Below are 12,580 nucleotides of genomic sequence, written 5' to 3' on the forward strand. Positions count from 1 at the left end.
AGCCGAGTATTGAAAAATGTAAAACATGTTGCAAAATGTTCAACACAATACAAAGACTCCCCAAAAGTATCGATACTTTCTAGGTCGTGGTGGTATTGCTAACAGTGGTGTTAAAATGGCGCTAGTAACAACGGTGCGCGCTCGATGGTGACGCTGTGGTGTTGGTGATATGTAGTGAGATAAAGGCGTTGGTCATACTGATTGTCATCGGGCACAAATATAGTTCTAAACTATTCGACATTCAATGGACGGCAGCCGAGAGAGAGAGAGAGAGAGAGAGAGAGAGAGAGATTTCATCGTCGCATATAATTTGAACAATGGGACGGCCTGAGGCAAGCTATTACAATTTTTTGGAATCAACATATGCCTTAATCATCTGCAAAGAAAATGTCGGCTGAGCATGCGTCCATCACGCACAACTCAGCACTTCATTTGGTATCATCTTTGTCGAGGAAACTCAATAAAAAGCCGCTCACAATCCTACGAACTATGGGATTTGGAATACACCGGCAAAGCCGACCGTCGACATAGGCTAAAATTCCCGACACCACAAAATTGCCTATGCCCCATCTCCAAGTGAACTGCACCTTCGGCTTCGGCTGCTCCTCAGCGTCTTTGGCGGGAAGATTGTCTTCTTGATCACGTCGTTTCAACATTTTCAGCTTGACGTTGGTCGTCTGTCTCCTGGCTTGGTTTTTCAGCACGCGGATTGCAAAGCTCACGAAGAGGTGCTCACACAATGTCATCACCGTTGGTCCAATTTTCCATTGCTGCAGATAAATAACAAAGTGATCACCAAGGTCTAAGCAATGAGTCGACTTTATTTCATCTATATTCGACAGATATAACTACAATATGGAACCTCCAGCAATTTAAGCAAGCCAACTCGTTGCGTGGTCATTTGGGCCTTCTTTTGCCCCAACTGAGCAATTGCTTCTCAAATTTGCAGAACACACGTTTGGCCCACAAAGTAGTCGAGCGATTCTATGGACTTGGAGCCATGCTAAAGGTGGAGACTATTTTTGTGGAACCATGCCAAAGGAGGAGACTGAACACTCAAAATGTACTGGCAACTAGTTTTCCTAAGTTGCAGATGTTATAGTGCCATGTAAATTGGGCAGGCATTGCAAAGCGAATGTTCTTGCAATTCGGGTTTGGGCGATTGGCTAATTCTTTGGAAATTAAGTTCTCTGAAGCTTTTTTTCTGGAGATGTCTAAATGCAGAACTCTCAAAAAGATTATATAGAAATCAATGCATGCCAAAACTTACACTTTGTCCTCGGAGATGGCGTAAAGGGCGCGAAGTAGTGGAAGGATCTCCTTTTAACAGCGCCTTGCTTACAAGGAACCCTCTCACTCGGTCCATGATCTCCTCTACAAGTGAGCTGCTAGGAGGCAGGTTCTTTAGGACAACCTGTAATTATGGACAAATACATAAACATGAATGCCAACTCAAAGCATCTAGAACCAATAGTAGCATATATCTACTATCAAACACTGAGGAAATAGTCTCTGGGAGTGCTATCCTCAAGATAAAGCAGCCGTATATATAGGCATCCTGTGCTATAAGTGGGAAAACCACTTTAGCCAACAAACGTTTGGTTGCCACTCGTCTGACATAGCAATTGGTCCAAATATAATGTAAAGGGAAAAATGATTTCTACTTCCTATTTTAATGAAGGTGCACCATGCAAATAAACCTTTTGAGACTCTGAAAGCTTCTGTACAAAGGCATTTTCAGTCTTTCATATATGGAATAGTCAAAGTTCAATAAAATAGGCAAATAATGAGCATGAATGAGCTTGTCTGAGAACATGATATACTTGGCATAACTGTAAGGAAAGTTCCCATTAAGGATGAAAAACAGAAATGCTTTTTGTGTTCAGCGTCCAATATACGTAACTGACAGGAAAGGTGAAATTCTGGAACTTTTATTTTCCACGTACCTGATTGTCAATAACTCTCACTCTTAGATATTCTTGTCTGTAGATAGTATCCAACATAGCTTGCAGGTATCCCTCTATATATAACTGCAAAATTGACATAACCACTACCAGTCATTTTGCAATAGCAAACAATACATAAGGAGCATTCCTACAGAATGGGAAAAGGCAGATGGAAAAGCAGTCCAGGAAGTTTCCATCTTCTCTTTTCCTACATCGATTCTGTTAAATTCTAGCTAAATTCACATTTGAGCAAAACTCGTAATGTTTGTAAGAGAAATTTCCTCACTACAATAGCTCTTTCCATAACTACAGCTATAGCCAACATCTTACAGATGCAGGAAAGATAGTTTGCTTGTTAGGAAAATAGAGATGGCTCTACTAGCTGGTAGTTGGTACAGCATACTAAGTCCTTCTCTAATTTGGTTTTTTTGAAGGTGTTAGCTATTTCTACTAGAAGAAACTTCTTACATGGATTAACACCCCCCTAATACCTATCCTGGAATTATCTCTACCAATACACCCTCCCTGCCCCTCCCCATGAATGACCAAGATGCGTACCTCATCCACCCCTGGACTTTCATCAAGCTTTATCGTTCTATCTGGGCCGCCTTCCAATAATGCGCTACCCAAAACTGACGGCTCCATAGCCAGAGTCAGTATTCCTTGGTGAAAACCCTTAATCTGAAAAGCAACATATAGATGTCATGTCATCATAATGTCCCGACAAAGATGATTACTCATACCTCAGGAAATTTGCAGCACAGCAATAAAATAAAAGTCGGTATTATGCTTCACATTATAGTACCATTCCATCAAATCCACTTGTTTCTGCTCCCCTTAGAATGGAATCTGATATTTCAGTGACTGCAGCAAATAGCACATTTGATCCTGCTGTTCTCAGCTGCAAGAAGCATCACACATTTAAAAATCAAGTGAGTATAGATAAATTACAACTTCAATTTGGAAAGAAGTGTAAATGCTTACAGTCTTTCCTACGTCACCAAAGTAGCGCCTTGTCCCTGAGAATCCTTTCCCACCAATGCTTTTACTTATCAATTTGAAGGTATCTGTGGAGAAAAAGGTATTATTCAATAAAATTTAATATATATACATAAAAATAAACCCTAAAAGTGGTAAAGACTCATTTACCCCTCCTTACTCCTAACACTCCCCCTAAAGCTGGAGCATAAATATTAATCATGCCCAGCTTGTTACAAATATGTTCTATCCTCCCATTACCCAAGGATTTAGTGAAGATGTCTGCAAGTTGTTTGTTGGTTCGAATATGACTGGGAAGAAGTATTCCACTTTGCAACTTCTCTCAGATAAAATGACAATCAACCTTAATGTGTTTTGTTCTCTCATGAAACACGGGGTTTGAAGCTATATGCATTGCAGCTTTATTATCGCACCATAGAGTCATGGGTACTAAATCTTTAAAGCCTAACTCTATCGAATCCACACTAATTCACATGTCACTTGTGCCATGGCTCTATATTCTGACTCAGCACTGAAGCGGGCAACTTACTTTTCCATAATACCAGATTTCCTCCGACTAAGGTATAATACTAATACCTAGTAGTTGATCTTCTATCATCTGGAGACCCAGCCCAATCAGCATCAGAAAAACCTTCAACCCTGATATGACAATGATTTTGGTAGATAATTCCTTTTCGCGGAGCTTTCTTCAAATACCTCAATATCCAAATAATTGCATCCCAGTGAGATGTACGAGGGGAAGACAAAAACTGGCTTACTACACTAACAGGAAAAGCAATGTCACGGTCGATTGCTTCGTCGTATAGGGTTAAGCCCTACGCTCTGATACCATGTGAGGAAAACGTAGTGCGTATTATCCAATTAAATTTAATATATATACATAAAAAATAAACCCTAAAAGTGGTAAAAACTCATTTACCCCTCCTTACTCCTAACACCTAGAAACTATAAGACCATGGAACCTTTGGCTCCTAAAGGAGATAAATACAGCTGGCATTTGGGCACCATGTGGTCAAATCAGCTCAAGAAGTTGCACCAACACGTCATTTAAAAATGCAAATTACACAGCAACTGAAAAAGTCAGCAACATTTTCCTAAAGGAAGTAAACCATTGCGGTTCACCAAAAAGTTAGAAATATGAATACAATTGATCTACAAATGCAAATTAATCAATTCGTTGATGCTCATTATTTGCAACTACAGTCTATGAGCATTCCTGCAATTTTCGTAATGGTGCAAAATGTTTACCAGATTAAGGGAACTGAATCAATTTGAACACTTCAGGACACAGCTTCACAAATTAAAATTCTGAGAAGAAATTATCCTCCTCACTAATCAAATTGAATGGGAAGATCCGAGGAAAACCAGTGGGCAAGCTCATCCGGAATTTTAAGTATGCACAACAATGCCATTTGCAGCATTTAATCCAAACCCCAGGTGTTTAGCTACTGATTGATGATGAGCCAGGAAAAATACCCTAATTACCAAAAGCCAATCCCAGTAACAGTGGGCTAATCCAAGGCCCCAGGCCATGTCAGGTACAGGCTCACAAGGAAAACCAGAAGGCAGAGTCAAGTGTTACCCTTGAGGGCAAGCTGAGATGGTCCATCAATCACTTTCTATATGACAGGGGAAGAGGCAACATTACAAGATTAACAAGACACAAGCTGAAGCAAACATATGTCAATCAACAACCACGACCAAGCTCCCGTGAATGAGGGATACAATAATCTTCTATGCCATTGTTTTTCTTTATAATATCGCATATTACTTAAAATTTCATGAAACTTGGGTCTTAGAACTTTTACCTATGTGACTTTAGGTCGTTTACCCCTTTTGGACTGATTCCCTACCAGAAAAATTATATCCTCTTAAAGAAGGCTTGAAATCTTCATCAGTAATAGATCTAATAGAATATCCAGATAAAGAATGACAGATGGAATGAAAGTAAAAATGAAGCACCTGATGTCAAGCCTGGAAGCTTCATCAAACCATGGGATGGATCAAAGAAGACGTCAAGGGATGATGAAGCCAAATCATCAAACATTGATGCAAAACCTGGTGGAAGTAGCGGGCTTCCTTTTGCTATGTAGATAGCCCTCATGGCATACCTGCATGATCTATAAGCTACAACTCGGGAAACTATTAAGAACAAATGTAAGGGGCACGATGGGGCTCACCATGAATAATGCTGTGCACATCTAATGCACAATTCACGTATGGTAATTAAGGCATGAGTAACCGAGACACCATTAAGCTCCACAACCACATTTTTCATGGAAGGAACCTACATTGTATGTAGGGAATAAAAGTTTAAAAAACATAACCGACCGTAACACTTCACATGTGTTGAGTAAAAGAAAAACTACAGGAAGATAAGTTCTCACACCTTTATCACACTGTGTATAAGCGATCTTAAAGTCTCCTGACTGGAACCATAACTTGAATATGAATCTCCAGGAAGAAAGTTGGCAGTAATCTATGGATGCACAAAAGAGGCAGCTACCGTTATAAGCAGATGCGGATGCTTTAAGGCTAGACTATTTATTTTAAAAAACAAGACCGATACCTTTATTGGGTGGATTTCAAAATGATCAAAGTAGTACTGTTGAGAAGCACTTTTTGATTCATTAAGAGAGGATCTCCAAAAAGGGGCAATTCTCATGAGTGTCTCCTCATCAATGTTCAAATCAATTGGCTGTATACAAACACAGTGATGTCAGAATGCTGCAAAGTTGCTAACATAAGCCAAGCAAGATACTTGAGGAAGTAGATATATAAATGATTTCAATTATGCATATACTGTTGTAAATCAGATGACATATAGCTAAAATGTTCTGTGAGTGGAAAGTAATGTAGCTGTGAGAAAGTATTACCTGCAGCACAATGGATGAATATCTGACTTGTTTAACGTTTGAAGTGGAGGAGCTCAGGACGAGGACAAATTTTAGCATGCAGTCATCTGTGTCATCATACCCTGCATGATGTCTCCTAAGAATTGCTGCAAAGGGTGCGCCTGACCACTTTGGTTCCATATCTGCTGACTGTGTTGACAAGGAAAGGAATCAGCTGACAGTGTCTACAGCCTGGTGGATATTATCATAGCAAGGGAGAAAACACTGATGAGAATGTTATATTACCTGTACAGTGGTCTGGATATACCTATGAAGATCAGTAAACACAGCATCCATGCTAATTTTCACAATTCTTGCATTAAGAACAGGTGTACAAACAGACGTTCCACTCTCGTCTCCATCCTTCATATATACACAACAACAAATAACCATATTGAGATACACTAAATCACTTCTGAAGGAAAAAGCAGTTGCAGCCACAGCTCTAACAGCTCAGTCAAAATAAGTCGTAACCACACTTTAAGTGCATAATAGAACCATTTACTGGTCTTTATGTCAATAATTACTGATCTTTGGACACCCTCAAGAAGAACATTGAAAAGATGGTTTTTCAATTTATGTTCACTGTGGTTACTTCAAGACTTCCATCCCACTTGCATGAGCACGCTCAAACAGAAGTAATTTAAAGTGAAACCATAGTCCTGTTTGGTTGCCTAAAATCAGAAACTACAAATACCATGAGGAAGACCAGACCAATCACATTGTGAAACATTTTTTCAGGTTGATCTAGAACCAAGCAGGATATATTGTTTCTGATAGTCTTGTTAGGAGTTCTCTTCTTGTCCCAATTTTACAAGAAGTCAGTATTAGTGATCACAGATTACTTTGCAAACAAGTTGTTTCAAGAAACACTATCAAATATGCTTAGTGATGTGACTGTTAAACAGTGAAGCATAAAGAACAGTTATTCCAACTTAAGATTCTATAATCTGAGTAATAATTTAACACTAACAAACTGTAACATGGCCTTCACCACTGTTTCATAGCAATTCCTCTTAGACCACGGCTATCTTAGCAAAAGAAAGGTCAATAACTTTTTTCTTCTTGTGGCAAGTCAGCAAAGTTCCTCTAAGACCAAGAGAGTCTAATAAGTTATTCCTAAGAGATTAATAGGGCAATAATCAGCACAAGCTTCAAAATGCTTGCAGGCTCAAAGTAACTCAGACATTTCTTTTTAACTTGCAATAACATAATACTGGACTTAAGGATGAACATTACCTTCTATAAAGGTTAAAGAGTCTTAAGAACACAACCTATCATAAAATAGCATGCACTCCAGAAGATGACAACAACATGAAGAAAACCATAGAATGGTGAGAAATAATCACCGATCTTGATCTAGTTATTTAGTTCAACCATGTACTTCTAGTGCTTGGTATATATAAGTAACCAAAGGATCTGTAGGAGAATCTATGTGACCTGCTTTAGGTATAACCTCCTAACCTTACAAATGTTTGAAGAGAGATACATATCTGATATCTTATTGCATTGCACAGGGACCGTACCTATGACCTAAGGCCTTAACATTGCACCAAATTCAACCCCTTCAAATATTATTTCCTAAGAGAAATAAAATAATATCATATAGAAAATGCTCATTCATAGATCAAATCAATCCAGCTATTTGACAGCCAGTAGAGAATGGGTCATTAATAGTACATTCATAGAAGTATATTTTACCCTATTTTGTTATTCTGTAAAGAGCTAAAAAAAAAAATCCTTTTCTTTTTCTATAAAAGAATTTAGTACACTAGAGACGACTCATTAATCCCACTTCAGAGTTTGCCTAAGGGATATCAGGCAAAAGGACCTAAGGAATCACAAACTAGCACCCATTACTTTGAGATAACCTGGTCAATCAATTTGTATAGGGATTTAAATCTCAGACCTTTGTTTCAAGCACATGGATCGTGAAACAAGGAACTCTCAATCGTATCTTCTCACGTGAATGGAATCGCAAATATCCCTTCTGACTGTTTGATGCCTCACAAACACGTAGAACTCTGGTAGAACCATCTGCATATACTTCATATCCAATCTTGACCATGTCCTTGTAACCTCCGTACTTACTTTTATCATCTTGTGATTTCTTGTCTTGAAGTAAACGAGATGACAGCCTTTCATGCTTCTGGACCTTAATGAAAGGCTTCCACTCCCGAACTTTATCCAAGTTAATTTCACGTATTTGATGCATACCTACGAAGCAAATGAAAAATTCATTCATGCAACTCAAACTTATTGGATACCATGAATTTCCAGTTTCACAACTAGAGAGCGTCAAATGGCTTGATATACTGTATTGGATTCTAAGTATATCCTATTCATCATGCATGTATTTGCATTGGTGCAATCTCCGTCATTTCTCCGTCATGTCTATTATGCAACACACAAGCTATTCACTCTCAAATCAAAATAAAAGTAACTCAATTGCCCCTAATATTTATGTACTAAAAGGTAAGCAAGCCCCAGTATTTGGGACAAGGCTCGGTTGTCATCATCCATCATCATTGTTGTAAGAGGTTCTAATGAATTAAATTCACATTGCATACAAGTAAGCCACTGGATATTTAGCTTTACACAATTTAGATGTAACGATCATGAGAACTTATACATGTTAGATTATATTGGCACATCGCATGTATATGAAATTTAACTGGGTCTTATGCACATGTAGTTTTCCTCCACCCAATAGCTCAAGCTTTTGGGTTAGACATTCTAACATAGTATAAGAGTCAGGTCTTAATTCTTCGTGTCCCAACTAATATTTCATTTTGCAGGTGATATTTGTTTGTCTAATTCCCATCTGCCAATTTCACATGTTCTTCATCTGATTTGCATATGAGAAGCAGTGTGGTATTAAAGTATATTCCACATTGCTTGTTTATAAGGTTTGACTAGCCTTATATCCCTTTATTCTTCCTCCACTCAACAATTTAAGCTTTTGGTCGGACGTTTTAACATGTACTCATCAGAAGACAGCCGCTAAGAAGATTGATACCATCTTTGAACAAAGAGAGTATAACTAGCAGCCTCAAATGCATCACATTTCCAAGGTCCCAGACAGCTTAGTGTTTGTAAAACAGTTTCAATGACCTCTTGTGGCAACACGCACATTCCAAGTTGTCAATGACTCTTCCGTTATGTTCTTTCCTTTGTCCACATAATACATAGTTCAGCAAGTCATCAGGAACTACCAACTTCTTACTGCATAGAGCAGAAGTAGAAAATTCTCTGGTGGGGGAAAATTCCATGGTTTAACTATAATAAATCCAGCTTAGTCAGTCTAATGATGTATATGATAATTTTTTGCTTAGTAAACCGATAGATGTCCATGACCACGTAGATTTTGCTTGCAAGTAGGCACTATACGACACTAATTATAGATCTGTCTCTGAAATTTTTCACAGTGGATAATGCAAGAAATTGTTGGGAAATAGCTAGAGCTAGTATTAACTAGAGCTAGTATCAGCATGAGCAAGTATTTTCTCATGCCTGGCATTAGAAAGCTCCTGTTTCTTTAATTATCAGCACTAATCTTAGCTACTGTAGATCTAGTAAGGTACCTGACTTATTTTTATCATTGGCATCAGACATTCATTCATCAAATATCATGCATGCAGCATGAGCTGCTCTTATGTGATGAGAACTAATTAAAATCTCCACCATCTTCTAAAGCTTGTTTCTTCTCTACCATTCTGATTTCAGGCAATTTTTGAAATACCAACAAGGAAAAGAAAGTAGTTACCATTTATCTGCACAATGAGTCTACGTGGAAGAGTCAAATCATCCCAGACATAATCAATGCTGTGTTCAGGTTGAAGAACCTCAGGCTCTGAGGTTTCCTGCAAAAGTTCCAAATCATTGAAATTAAATTCAAATAAATTACACTTTACATGATAAAAATACAGTTTGTGACCAAGAAAAAGTTTAAGTTGACTGCCCAACCTTCTGATAGTAAGTGAGCAAAGAATCACGCAAAAGATTTTCAATCCTGTAAGGCATTCTCACATTTGGAGGTCTATAAAACTGCAAAACAAGTGAAGAACTTTCTTCTATCACATGGACATTAGCGTACTGTGGAGTGTTGTCTGTTGCAGGCATTTGATTTGCTTGTCTTCTAAACTTCAGAAAAAAGCATCCAAGAGAAGCTACACAAATAGGTCCGGACCACCCAAATTCAGGGTCATTCAAATGGAACTGGACATATGCCATGGAATCATCATTAATATTTCGATGCTTTCTAATGAAGTTTTCAAACAAAGTGAATTCATGTCTTTCACTGATTCCATTACGCAGCTGCAACATTGCTCTTTCCTTGCTCTTAACAGTAATTATGCCTGCCATGTCATCCTTCATGCAAAAAAGTGTTAAGGCAAGTTAGATAATCAGACAAGCATGTGAACAGAAAGTGGTAAAGATTCAGAACAGACCTCCAAATAGCATTGGCGCACGATGATATTTTCCTGAGAATCATTCATTACTACAAACCGTGGGACAAGTGTTATTAATCGAGCAGGAACATCCACTTTACCCAAAGTTGGCTGCACAAGTACCCCAAACTTTGCGAAATATTTAACCTTATTCCCTGCCTCGATTTCCACCCCTACTTCTGAAAGGCCTGATAGAGCATCTAAATCCAACAGTGCCTCATGCGAATCAAGTTCCAACAATGTTACCTAATCTTGCTAGACCTAACAACAGCATCAATTCAGATACATGTGAAGGCATCAGAACAATCAAAAGATCTATTTAATAGCCCATCTTACTTGGAATACCACGATGCACTTGTCTTTGGAGGCAAAATTAGTCCACTGTCAGGAGAAATTTTGAAACCAACCTTCCTTGCTTCTTCCCTGGAAGAAATTTGAAATAGTCAAACTCAATGTAGGAGACAGTAAAGATGGGCTCATTAGTTGTCAGAGCTACAGTAATTACCTACATAGAGGTTTCTGTTTAAGTCCATAAATGTATAGGCAAAAGTCTGTCTCATTCTTCAGGGAATATGGTGTGAAAATAACAGCCTGCATAAGTGCACTATTGTTAGTTTCATAGGATCCTGCTTGGAGAACTGACTGTTTAGCATGGTAGGCTAGTGGTACCAAAACCAGAAAATTGAATATCTATGGCTAGCAGCTCAAAAAACAGAAGGTTGAAGATCTATTTGCAAACCTCTAACATTCCCCTGTGTCCACGAGACAATCTCAAAGATGCAAAGTACTTTCCACCATCAAAATCCAAATCAATGTCTAAGAACCTGCTGTGTTTTTTCTGCTTAAGTAATTTCTTCACCCAGTCGCTGCTTTTCAGTGGTTTGCAACACAAACCAAAAGCAGTCAGAGTTATGTTGAAATATACTTCAGAAGGATCAGCATAAAAATTGACCGTGGAACCCCATGCTAAGATTGCCTGATTCCCAATGTGGCGTCCAACACATTTACCTGAATCTGAATTGAACTCAAATTTAGCGTATGTGATAAATCCATCTGCACAAAAAATTGTTTCTGCCTTTACCTGTATAGGTCAAAAACACATCTATATCTGACTGCAATAAGTTGGAAACTTGGACAGTTGGGAGAAGAACAATGTCTCTTTGCACTTGTAAAGTAAGATGTGAACTTCCAGAGGTCTTGGCTTTAAACTCATCCGGCTGTTGAACAGGCACACTTCTTCTATGGCTTTGAATCAGAAAATGTAGCTTTGTGACATTTGAGTCATTCAATTTGACTACACAACATGCTGTGCTAAAGGAATAATCTATTGAACCACTGGAGAAGGCCCTCCGCACTCTAAAACTCAATTTATCAAAAAATCCAGAGAGATGTTTAGCTTTGCCACCCTCAATATTATCTGACCATTCCACTGATGGCGACCCTTCAGGATTCAAAAGACCTTCAATTTCTGGTCTGAAAGAAAATAAGAAGTTTCCTGGAAATTGAAACAAACAATGAAAATAAAATAAAATGCATGAACTTTACAAAAATACATGAAGAGAGAGAGAGAGAGAGAGAGAGAGATTTCTAGCTCCAACATGTATAATTTTAACAATGATACTAAACAATTAATAAATGATTGACAGAACACTCCAGAGGTTGAAGAATAAGAGTTTTCAACACAGAAAGGGAGAGGGGAGATGATAACATAAGGTGGTAACAGAAAATATACTAAGGCGCATACACAATGCCAACACTTAGCCAAATGCTGGATGATCACTTTTTTAAATAATCAATTCATCAAAGGAAAACCTCTAGTAGCCTACTGTAAAATGACCATGCGTCAAAGATCAAGTAGCATGAGAAGAATCTACACACAGATTTATGCAATGCTCATATTCTTTGCAAATCCCAAAATGTATTAGGATTTGGGTGTTATGGTTTTTGGCCCCATCAGGAATTATGGTTTTTTGGGGGTTTTTTGAAGGAGGGTCTATTTGGTCATTTATGCTTTGTATTTTGACCAAAGATGCCAGACAGTAGTTTTAGAAATAGAGGCTGCAACATGGAATAGGTGCAAAAGGTCAGTAGGGTTTCTGGTGCTTTCCACAAGAAAATGATGAGGGCTAGATATCACATATCTAAAGAAAATCAGCATGGTTCCTTACTGAAAATAAGATGAGAAATCAATTTAGGCTGTTTAGACATGTGAAGAAACAAATGATCCATCCTAGAGGACAAGGCAGGGTCTTCGGCAAATATACAAATCAAAAAGACAAAAGGATACGTC

The 12,580-nt window shown here is 38.2% G+C and overlaps 1 protein-coding gene across 1 annotated transcript in view; it reads right to left on the reverse strand.

The window, feature by feature from the left end:
- Positions 1-295: 295 nt before the first annotated feature.
- LOC104457236 overlaps positions 296-12,580 on the reverse strand; it is a 34,785-nt gene continuing 22,500 nt past the window's right edge. The window contains exons 17-36 of the mRNA XM_039299744.1: positions 11,372-11,785; positions 11,030-11,304; positions 10,796-10,881; positions 10,627-10,713; positions 10,291-10,537; positions 9,806-10,210; positions 9,606-9,702; positions 7,749-8,056; positions 6,086-6,202; positions 5,822-5,989; positions 5,515-5,643; positions 5,335-5,424; positions 5,126-5,232; positions 4,908-5,056; positions 2,931-3,013; positions 2,752-2,847; positions 2,505-2,627; positions 1,947-2,030; positions 1,271-1,414; positions 296-770 (exon numbers count right to left, since the gene is read on the reverse strand). Coding sequence (XP_039155678.1) covers positions 429-770; positions 1,271-1,414; positions 1,947-2,030; positions 2,505-2,627; positions 2,752-2,847; positions 2,931-3,013; positions 4,908-5,056; positions 5,126-5,232; positions 5,335-5,424; positions 5,515-5,643; positions 5,822-5,989; positions 6,086-6,202; positions 7,749-8,056; positions 9,606-9,702; positions 9,806-10,210; positions 10,291-10,537; positions 10,627-10,713; positions 10,796-10,881; positions 11,030-11,304; positions 11,372-11,785 — 3,551 coding nt within the window. The 3' untranslated portion in view covers positions 296-428. The remainder of the gene's footprint in view (positions 771-1,270; positions 1,415-1,946; positions 2,031-2,504; positions 2,628-2,751; positions 2,848-2,930; positions 3,014-4,907; positions 5,057-5,125; positions 5,233-5,334; positions 5,425-5,514; positions 5,644-5,821; positions 5,990-6,085; positions 6,203-7,748; positions 8,057-9,605; positions 9,703-9,805; positions 10,211-10,290; positions 10,538-10,626; positions 10,714-10,795; positions 10,882-11,029; positions 11,305-11,371; positions 11,786-12,580) is intronic.

The sequence above is a fragment of the Eucalyptus grandis genome, chromosome 8 (genome assembly GCF_016545825.1).
Source record: "Eucalyptus grandis isolate ANBG69807.140 chromosome 8, ASM1654582v1, whole genome shotgun sequence".
In the NCBI taxonomy this organism is placed as follows: domain Eukaryota; kingdom Viridiplantae; phylum Streptophyta; class Magnoliopsida; order Myrtales; family Myrtaceae; genus Eucalyptus; species Eucalyptus grandis.